The sequence below is a fragment of the Glycine soja genome, chromosome 12, assembly GCF_004193775.1.
Source record: "Glycine soja cultivar W05 chromosome 12, ASM419377v2, whole genome shotgun sequence".
NCBI classification, from domain to species: domain Eukaryota; kingdom Viridiplantae; phylum Streptophyta; class Magnoliopsida; order Fabales; family Fabaceae; genus Glycine; species Glycine soja.
In genome coordinates, this window is record NC_041013.1 from 5,604,948 (window position 1) to 5,616,490 (window position 11,543).

Sequence of the window (11,543 nt, forward strand, 5' to 3'; positions counted from 1 at the left end):
TTTTTTTAATAATTAAATGGGTTGGTTTGCAAACTTGTCGACCAAACCCATTTAATTCGCAGGCAAAACGAGCTAGGAAATTGTTTTGTGCAGCTACCGTTTATTCTTGTACATCCAACATTTTTCGTTATTTCCAATATTATTCATGGCAAATCTAAATGGGTGCGCAAAGCAATTCCCAACGAGCTATCGTCTATAAGCCTGTATTTAAATGGGCCGACATCAACTGGCTCAGGCCTGTACGAGCAGCAAGTTAAGAGCACTGCTAGGTGCACCCAGTAGTTTTGCTGGTGCACCCAGCAATTATTGGGAAAAGTCCTTTAAGCCCCTGAGTATTTTTTTTTAAAAAAAACAACTCTCTCGCCTCTCTCTCCCATGCCGCGATTCAGCTTCTTCTTCCTCGGAGTTCTGCTTCTTCTTCCTCGGATTCTGCTGCTTCTTCATTCGTCTGCTTCTTCAGTCTTCTTCTGCGCCGCGATTCCATCTTCTTCACTGTTCTTCGCGTTTCTGCTTCTTCATTGTTCTTCGTGTTTCTTCTTCGCATTGTTGTCGTGCCATGATTAGGACTGTGGGTCTGCTTCTTCTTCAAGGTACGTTTCTTCTTCGCGTTTTGCTTTTTCCACCATTGTTGCCAACGATGACGGAAATTGCTATTGGAAAGTTGTTGGGCTGTTTACGAATCACCTGATCCGTAAGCCTCTTACGGATCAACCGTAAGCCTCTTACAGATCAAGTTGATCCGGAAGAGGCTTACGGATCAAGTGATCCGTAAATTGCTTACAGATCAAGTTGTTGTCCAGTACATCACTTTCTTTTCTCCCATTTCACATCTCTTTCATCTCAATAACCACACTTTTCATTATTTTTCATCTCCATTTCTTTGCTTTTCATTCATTTCCTTTCTTCCTACTTTCTTTTCTTTCATCACAATCTAACACAATTTCACTTTCATATACCTGGACAATAATTTTTTTAAAGGTTTGAGATTCAACATAAACAAGTCAAAATCACATTAATATCCAATTTCAGTTGACATCAAGAATAGGTGTACACCCTTGTGGAAGCAAAACTGAATTAAAAAAGGGTAATCTTTTACATATTTCTGCCTCCACATAGATACTTTGTTTTTTCTTCTTTTCTCTTTCCAAAATAAACAATAAATGAATATGTGATTTGTATGGAATTACATTTGAGCAATATGCTATTTACAGAGTTTTTGACTGCTCTAGTTAATTGCTACAAGAGGAACTCTGGAATCTCTTACGGATTGAGCAGCTTCATATGCCCCAATGTATCTAACATCACCATTTGCATGTTTTGGAGATTTTGCATCCCAGAATGATTTTAGTAGTTCCTCAAATGATGGGGTTCTTAGTTCTTCTATGGATGAAACACTGGGTAAATTGAAGGTTCTCTTTCTTGGTGTTGAACAAGATGGTTCATCTACCTGTATTTCACATAGCAGTTTAAACACAAAAAATTATTCCAGCAGCCAGAAATAGCACCTTTTTCCCCAAGAAAAAGGTAAAATAGGCACTTTATGTAAACCACTTCAAGCATGCTGTACGTGTTAAAAATTATTGCTTTTCCCAACTGCTTTGGCTGGATGAGGATTGCTTGTTACCCCAGTCTATTACATGTGTGCATACTAAGGAATTGGTACTTGAAGTCCCTTACCGTGTATTCACTGAGAAGACATTTCCCTGCATTTTCACTTATCTCTACAATTCTGTGGTAATGACCGCCCTTCAATTCTCTCAAGTCACCACAGCATGGGATAATCATAGAGTTCAGATTCCCACAAGCGTAATGATCAAGTTGCAATGAATCTGCAAGCATAAATAATTCGTCAATTGATATCTGTGACATGGTTTACCAATGCATTTATTATTAATATGTATGAGGCCAAGTACTGACGTTCAATGGATGAGTTAATATCCTTGCTTGCGATTTCTGCATCTTCAAGTGTAGTTGACACAGCACTTGAGAATCGGTCTCGTCGGAGATGATTATCTTCCATTCCTCCCCTGATCAAAAGCAATCGAAAGAAAATGAACAAAATATATTGACTGTTTTGATCTCAACAGAGAATGATAGACCTACCGAATAATAGTATCCACAGAAGCAGCATTTCTCTTCTCTAGGCTAAGGATGGATTCTTGAGCATTTCTCCATTGTTGTGCACCTACTTCTGCCTTTTTGCGGCTGTGCAATTGTTTAGTTAAGGTAGGGCTTAGTGAACAGTAGAGAATATAATAGAGACAAAGTACACACAGTACACTCCTATTCCATACCAGCGCTGAATAGCCTCCACAAGGTCATTCTTTCCAGATTCTACTGCAGATGTATCCTCATGATAGTTGGACTCCGTTTTTTCCATGTGAAGTTTCCATTCTGCTTTAACAGAAGAAGTGGAATCTTGCATGGTTAAGGTTTCTTGCCTCAGCCTACTGATTTTAGCGTTTGCACTCTCCCGAAGATCATTAACTGCCATTTGAACCTAACAAGCAAATAAAGAATGCTAAGAACTTACACTCAGGTAGTAACGGAAGCTACTGTAGGTAAGCTTAGCATGTCTAAAAGAAACCGCTACCAGTTTTTTCTTTCTAGAACTAGAGCTAGCAAGCATTTCTGCTACTTTCTCCAGTAGTTGTTTTTCTTCATGGGCAGTACACTCCTACACCCATAAAGAATAAGATGCATCAAAGTTAAAAATGAAAGGAGTATTAATTAAAAAATTTCCAATCATGATTTGTGTAAATTCCGCAAAAAGGCACGCTTCGGTCACCTCAAACTTGTTTTCAAGTTCATACAATTTCTGATCATTGGTAAATTGTGATTCTTCTACAATTTGGATCAAATTGGAAGCATGCATGTGTAATGTCTCAAAGAAGTTCACAGTTATTTTAGATACTGCACGTGTATTCTCCACTGCTCTGGCATGTGCCTACATGCAATAGCATAGAAGTTAGTATCTCTAACACTGAAGTTCACCGAACAAACCAGAAATCACACACCTCTTCCTGTTGTCGTGCATAAGCAGTCAACTTGGCCTCTTGCTTTTGGAGACTACTTTGAAGATCATTTAGTAATGAATCAGATTCTAATGCAATTCCTTTGAAAAGCTGAAGCACAAAAGTTAAATTAAACAAACCAAGAAAGCTCACGTAGAATCAATTTATTAAGTGTAAGAAACAGTCTTACATCCTCCAAGGCAGATGAATGCTTGGCTACTTCAGAATTCAACGCTTCAAAAGTTAACTGATTATTTCCTTTAAACTCCTCAGCTAAATTGTCCAAAGCTTTAATGCCAGAACCATACATGTTTTTAAATTTTCCTACCCGCATTCTTAGATTTTCAATAGCCTAAAAGAGGCATACCAAAACAAATTTATTAATCAGATAATACAAATAAAAAGGCATGATTTCATCCTATGGAAACCCACCTCTGCCTTTGTTGATACAAACGAGTGCATATCACTTTCCATTTCCTTTAGTTGTTGCTCTTGTTGAATTACAGATGCTGCAACCGTCTTGTGCAAATCTTCTAGCTGTTGAGCTAACTGAGACTGGAATTTCTGGACAAGTATTCTATTTCCTTCTTCAATTTTATCCTTCCGCTCTAAGGTTTACAAAAACAATTTTTGTGATGTCAATTTATTCCTTCTAATTGACACCCACAAGAAAAACCGGTTGAAAGAAAATGCTAACCAATTTTAGAAAACAGGTTTGACACATCAGATGCAGCATTCTCTAGATCAGCTCGTAGCTCAATTGCATGCTCCACAAGTGCTTTTTCTGGAAGAAGCAAAAACAGGGAAAAATCACACAACTACTGCATATTACATTGGATGATGAGAGAAATGATTTTGAACAACCAACCCAAAAAAAGTATGGTAAAAGGGTACACCCGAAGGCGCCAAACAGAAAGCTGGCTGATACAGAATAAGAGGTATAATTACACTTCACTAACCAGATTTCAGTAGATTCGATATTAGAAATTCCTTTTCCATAATAGTTGCATTTGCTTGTGTGTGTTTCTCCTCAAGATCAAATAATGACCGCTCAGTTTCTTCAAGACTTTTCTGAGATAGCATATGCCGTAAGTAAATTTAACTCTTGAACCAGGTCAGAAGTTCAAAATAAATAAAAATCAATTAGGTACAGCCACCTATTATGAACTTTTTTACCTCATTTTTTTCAAGTTTATCACTTAACTCGACAGTCAAAAGTTGCTGACATTTGTAGAGTTCTTGAAGTTCCATCAATTGCTGCTCAAAGTTATGGGATGCATTTCAATATACAAGTGATTATACCTATATTGGAATTATTTATGATGGAAAATACCTTATCCTTAGACTCTGCTTCTAGCTCCATGCGTTCTATCTTTTCAACCATGGCCTATTGAACATACAGATTTAGCAATAGTAATGTCTCAAAAGAATAACTGTATTCCCAATTCATGTAAAGAGACTGTTAGAGAAACCTTCTTCTCCCCTTCTTCATGAAGATAACGATCCCGCGGTATATAAATTCCATTTTTCTCTCTTGCAGCATACACCTCTGCAAACCACACATGGAAAGAAATTCAACATTTCAGCACTGAACTGTGAAAGGAAAAATAGTTTATTAGCATGGTGCTATTTTCTTTGTTTAGAGAAAACTGAAAGAGGGAAAATGCGAAGTGACTAACAGAAACTATTTTACAAATATGTAAACAGTGAACAACCTTGCTTCAGTCTTTCAATTTCAGAATACAGATCCTTAATGAGTGCAGATTTCACCATCTTTTGATTGATCTAACAAAGTATTGAACTCCAAACTATTAGATATGTTGCATTGCGGATCTGTGATAAGAAAAAAAGCATGGTAAGGTTGACAAAAAAAGTAGGAACTATGAGAGTCACCTCTGGTTTGTTCTTGATATTTTTGGCACGGTGTGCATAATCCAAGGTACTTAGAGTTTCTTCCAGACAGTGAATAGAAGGTGATATCGTAGCAACGATGCATGTCTTGGTTTTACCGCCCAAGGAATCCCTTAACAGTCTTGTTAATTTGCTATCCCTGACATAACGGGACATCTTAATAATACAAAAGCATTTTTCTCTAGGTTTGAAAGTAGAATCAAAAGTTACCATAACCAGGAGAACGGTAGCCATTCATACCTATATGGCACATGACCTGAATGATCAACTAAAGCATTAATCACTCGACCAAGTGTAAGCAAGCTTTTATTTATCTCCCCAGCTTCCCTTGCTCTACCCTGCGAGCATTTTCTTACAAATGAAGCTCAAAAAAGCTATAACATTTTAGTCTTTTCAGACAAATACTGAAGAATAATCAGAGTGAGATAAAGATAATGCCAGAACTGAAGATGACTAAATAGACAAGGGGTAATTTGAATTTTATAATGTAGTCCAGGGGCATATTTTTTTCAATATCAATCAATAATGTCACAAAACAAACAGGCTGTCATAGTGTTCCAAATAATGTCATTTGAATGTACACTACCCAAAATAAACACCAAAATCATTTGATACCTCTCTTGCACCGGAACGTGAAATATTCTCAGAACCTGCAAGGTCCACAAGATTTAGCTTCCCACATTTAATCATTTCTTCACCCTCTGGAGTACACTCCTTAATGTGAATAGTGATAGAAAATATGGAGTGGGAACGACTGCTTTGTTTGTTAAGAAGAGTCTCAGCCGTTCGCCTTTTCGCAGAACCCTTTTCCAATATCTTATAAATTTCATTTGCAGTGCAAACAACCTCTTCCTCTAAACCTCTGACAAAAACACCCCCCTTTCCATCCTCCATAAGAGCTATAGGTTTCTTAGATTTGTCATCCACAAATTTTAAAGTCTCCTCAGGGGCCAAAAGATCTGTTATCTCCTCATTGTAAAGCTCTAGAAACGTTACTTTCATGCTATACTCGGCATTCTGAGCTTCTAATATGTCAAAAATCTGTTTCACGGCTCTTGGTATGACACCAGCATCACTAGGAAACTCTCCATTCTACATAAACAAAAACACACAGAAAGGAACAGATTCAGCACAAAGCAACAAGAAATACTATAAATAGCAATGCTGGCCAAAAGTAATAACCTTCTTCCTTGCACCTCCTTCCATTGTGTATGTCTTCCCTGTCCCTGTTTGACCATACGCAAAGATGGTGCAGTTATATCCTTCAAGCACTTCATTCACAATAGGAGACATTGCCTGTTCAAAAAGTTCTTTCTGCTTGGAATTAGGACCAAAAACCTATTCAATAACAAACACAAATCCCGATGAATGCACCATTGCAAGTGCAGAATTCACAAAAAAAATAACAGAAAAACGAGTAATAGTTTGCTCCTATGGTCATGTTTGATACAGATTACAGAACGACGCAAGTGAGTTACTCGATCATTTCACATTCAGCTTAAGAATATTAATATTATCATCTGAATGCAGAATTCATAAATTCCACAAAGTAATTCACACTTCAAATAATAAAAATAACAATTCCTCAAATTTTACAATGCCAAAAAAGACGATCATATAAGAAAGCGAAACGCGAAAAAACCTTGTCAAATGCGAAGGTTCTGTCGATCTGTTTGTTGGCAATATTCTGCACAGCCGAAACCTCTCTTCTACCTTCGTTACAGGAAATCACGATCGGTGTGTTCAACCTCGCTTCGTCTTCACTCAACGGCCTAAACAAAAACAAAAAACGCGATCAGCGAATTTCACCGAGTCCCGAACAACCCGAACTCAATGAAGTGAAACTCGGAGTTAGTTCGACTCAGTGACCTGCAACGAACAAGGACTTGCACATTGACGCCTTTGTCCTTATCGAACTTGCTGTGACCACTCGAATTGGAATCCGCAGATCGCAGATCTCGCGCCGGCGACAGCGGCACCAATCCTCCTCTTCTCTGCTGAGCCTCCATTGCACATCGAAATTGAAATCGGAACCAATGACAGTGAAGTGTGTGAATGAAATTGAAATTCGAAACAAGAATCGTTATCTGACTCAAAGTGTGGTTCGTTATTAGTTATAGTGGTTTATACAGATGGAATTTTGCGGTGTCAAAAACTTCACTTCACAAAGATTATTTATTTATTTATTTAATGGTTAATTAATTAATAATATAATATGTGTGAGTGAGAGAGTGTGGTGTGAGAGAAGGAGAAAAAGGAGAAGGAGTAGTGTCTCTGTTATGGAAGCTGGAAGAAAAAGGTAAGACAAAGAGAGTGAGAAAGGAAAAAAATGGAAATTGAAGAAGGGCGTTACCGTTATGGTTTATGAGTTGAGAGACGTTTGAAAACAGTGGGACGGCGATTGCAAAATAATGGGGGCCGGGATAACGGCGTCCAACCTGGGACGTTTCTGGGATCACGCGACCGTTATAAACAACACAACACATTAACACACGTAATTAAAAGATTTTTTGAAGAAAAAAATAAAAAGCGGAACTGGAACACTCAGCACAGTAACACTAATATGCTCTCTGTTTCCTTTGTTACTTTTTACGGTTAGTTGAACAACAGGAATTAGAATGGGTTTGGATCTAAGGCTAGAAGTGTTTTTAAGAGTTTATTTACTAAAAAATAGTTTATATTTTTAATAGAAAAGATGTCAAAAAGTAATTATGATTTATATCCAAACAGATGTTTATTTATTTATTGTTACTTGCAGAGAGTATGTGTATTCACCCACTTGAAAAAGAGAAGAGTAAGATATATTAGAAAGTTTAATTCAGTTGCTTTAACAGAATAATTATTATAATTTTTTTAAAATTATATTCAAGTTATACAGATAAAAAAAAGTAAGGCACGTGTCCTTTGGATTTTGTAATTCCTATTCTTGATTCATTTTTTTTTGTTTTTTTATTATTTCTGAATGTGTCATTTCTGAATTCTGGTTTTGATGCATCACAGTTTATTATCAACTTTTTTTTTCTCTGAGAGGGACATACCCTCAATACTACCAATGACATGTTAGAATTACTAACAAAAACACGTTAAAGTATTATTATACAGGCTCAAAAGCATGTCTAATTGTACAAGTTTCAACCACAGATAGTTTTACTAATTATAACTGCTAAACTACCTTTAGTCTTTAGGCACCAAGATCTCTATTTGCTTCTTTGGAGAGAATTGTCTATCAAACAAGAAAAATTGTGTCTTGAAAACTCAACCCGCACCTAAGAAAAAAAAATGAAAGTTCATAATAAATTTTTAACTGCTAGTACAGACCTGCATTGACACAACGTGTTATTTCTATGACTTAAAAATTTAATTAGAATCTCCTCAAAAAAAAAATTAATTAGAATGTTCATGGGAGTGTTTACATGTACATGTCATCCGCGAATTCAAATTAATCTAAACCGATCCAAATAATTTGAGTTGAGTCATTTATATATTTGGATCAAAATCAAAGAGAACCGATCAAAATCGTTCATTTATAGATTGAGTCATAAGTTTAGATTTATAAATTAAATCAAAATCAAACCCATCAAAACTCATCAAAATTTTTAGAATTGTTTAGTTTGACTTTAAATACAGTTAATATTGAGACTTCAAGTATTTGTTGTACTACTGACATTATTATTATTTGTTTCACCTTATTTTTCATATTTATTTCTTATGTAATTTTTATAATATTAATGAATTATATTTTGTTCATTTGTTTTAACAAATCTAGTTGCAGGAAAACTTATTTCAAGGAATTAGTTTGTAAAAAATAGTTGTGATTCAGACTATTGTAGTAAATCTAGTTTAATAATATTTTTATTTTAATTTGTATTAGTCTATTTTAGAATATTATGTTGATGGTATTAAATGAATCAATTTCACTATTTTCTGATATTTTATAATATTGTGTTAATTGTATTGAATATTTGGATGAATTATGATATAAAATAGTAGTTCTAAAAAAAATTAAATTTAAATGGGTAACCCGTTAATCTAAACCGAACCAAACCGTCTATGAATGAGGTGGGTTGAACTGAATTTCAAAAAAAAAATTATAAAAACCGAATCAAACCAAACCATCAAATTTGATTAGATTGAGTCCTAAATTTGGTCAAAATTGACCTGAACCGGCCCATGAATACTCTTAAACATCCATAGTAAAAAATATGTTTTATAATATTATTTAATGATAGGTTGTATATATTAAGATTCTTGATTTTTGTAATAACTATTTTAATAATTATATTTAAAGTATTTTTATTTAATTAATGATATAAAGATATTTACATTAATAATATATGAAAATCTAACTAGTGTTTTAAACTTTACATCATATCAGTTTTATAAGGAAAAAAAAGCTATAAAATAATTTTACACTATCATTCAATTATAATTTATCATATATGATAAAGTTATTTATTTTTATAAAAATTATCCTAAAAATCATATCAAATATGATTTATGATTAGATGACATTATAAAATTGATTTATATTGTCAAATTATTAAACTCATTTTATAATTCTATTCATTTTTTAGAATTTACTATAATATGATATATAATTATTAAGAAAATAGTTAATATATATTTTAATTAATTTTTATTTCTCTTGGTATGATTTCTTTCTTGTTTAATTTTTATATGCAAGAATAGAAGATAAATACCATAACATTTATAACAATTGGCACACTATATTTGACCAATTAAATTATATTTTCTTTCTTCTTGGTTCAAATGTTATAATTAAGTAATTATTTTTAACTGTGAAAATTATTAAAGGTAGGTTTAAAAATAAGATGAAAGATAAATTCTAACTAAATGTTTGATTTACATTGAGAAAAAGATTATTAAAGAGTTTAATACAAACTTTATTGTTTATGAATTTTATAATGTGAAAAAAATGACGTGAACGACTTGAATAGACGTTGTAATTATTATTATTATTATTATTATTATTAGGGGAGAGAGGCACTCCTCTTTACATGTTTTTAAATAAAAAGAAAAAAAAGCAAAAGTTAAAAAAAGTAACTAACAACATTAAAGTAGTGGGTAATTATTAAGAAAGAAAAACTTATTATGGGTAAAATGATATAGTAAAATGTGTATATATATCAAAATGAAGATATTTCTTTTATTATAAATAAGTATAGATTATAATTAATATTATTTTTTTTCTTTTTCTTAACATCCTTTATCTATCATTTTCTTTAATCTCAAACTCCATATGAATTTTGTAAGACAACAAGTGAACCATATAGTTAAAACATGCAACAACTTTAAGATTTTATGCTCGCATCCACTTTTTAAATTATATTTTCAATTGCATCATTATTTAATTATCAACGAGAAGTCATAACCTTGTGTTTTGTTAAAAAAGAGAAACCCTATATCTCTAATCAAAACATGATTGATTTGCTTTTACATGTACTACAAACCTTTAATATACCTTGCTTTCTCTTGGCATTTTATTCCCTTATTATGTTTTTCTAATTCTAATACTATTTTAATGCAAATATCTGAGTTGTCTTTAACAAAGATATTTGAACTCTATTAATTGGTTGATCACAAGGTGACGTTTTCGGAGAGTAGAGATTGGTATTCGGGTCCAGATTCGTGGACCAAGTTGTTTAGTCCGCAAATATCAGACCTTTTATTTTATAAAAAAAATATGGATAATCATATTAAATTTATGAGTCCTATCCCTTAAGTCTATGAATCTATTGAATTTTATTTGTTGACTGGTGACTATCCCTCTAATCCGTGGAAGTTTCAAGTATGACTATTGTTAATTTTTTATGTTAAGAATTTGATTTTTAATTTAGATGGTTATTATTAATTTGTTATGTTTAAAATATTGACATGTTTTATGTAATAGATTTTAATTTAAAAAATAAAGTCAAATTTTTTCTTTTAATTTTATACTTTTTTCACTTTTTAAAAAATACCTTTTGTAACTTTTTTTATATTACTATTTGTGTATATGAATCAGATTTATCCGTAGGTTTTTTGGGTCAAACATAAATCTTAAAAAAATCATTTATTTCTTGAACCATACTTATCTCGTTTATATAAATGCGGGTTAAATCTTAAACCAACCAGATTAAATCGATTCGTATGTCCACCCCTATCTGGAGGAAGAAAAAAAACTGGAAATTTAATTAAAGATTATGGAAATGTTCTTTTAAGTTATACAAACTACAAGCTGTCAAAAAAAAAGTTATACATATGACAAAGCATGTTTTAACTTGTTAAGATCAAGCATCCGTTTCTTGCCCCAATTTCTGCCAAAGATGGTAACCTTCCGCTTCAAGTACACTTTAACAAGGAAATGGCAATATATTGCTAGTTTTCTTTTCTTTTTTTTAAATATTGGTCGTGGTTTTCAAGAATATCTCTGTACGTTTGGTTGAAAAATTAATCAAATAAATTTTAATAAATATTGATGTTCCTGATATTTGTACGTGATAATGAATAAAATTTGAGTTCAATAAACTAGGAATTTTTTTTTTATTTAATTATATTCGTAAACCTCCCTTTTGTTTTGTCTGTCACAAAGTTACACTTGTCATTGACCCAAAGCTG

The 11,543-nt window shown here is 32.9% G+C and overlaps 1 protein-coding gene across 1 annotated transcript; it reads right to left on the minus strand.

Moving 5' to 3' along the window:
* Window positions 1-986: 986 nt before the first annotated feature.
* LOC114380542 (kinesin-like protein KIN-5D) lies at window positions 987-7,290 on the minus strand. Its single transcript, XM_028339651.1, has 22 exons — window positions 6,795-7,290; window positions 6,568-6,697; window positions 6,108-6,263; window positions 5,541-6,017; window positions 5,166-5,263; window positions 4,908-5,064; window positions 4,730-4,799; window positions 4,487-4,563; window positions 4,348-4,401; window positions 4,191-4,271; window positions 3,974-4,085; window positions 3,712-3,798; window positions 3,447-3,622; window positions 3,205-3,366; window positions 3,018-3,125; window positions 2,789-2,947; window positions 2,594-2,677; window positions 2,295-2,500; window positions 2,104-2,205; window positions 1,918-2,027; window positions 1,678-1,829; window positions 987-1,447 (listed from the first exon to the last, which is right to left on the minus strand). The coding sequence occupies exons 1-22, from the start codon at window positions 6,932-6,934 to the stop codon at window positions 1,226-1,228; spliced, it is 3,120 nt and encodes a 1,039-aa protein (XP_028195452.1). The 5' UTR covers window positions 6,935-7,290; the 3' UTR covers window positions 987-1,225.
* Between the last annotated feature and the right edge of the window lie 4,253 nt (window positions 7,291-11,543).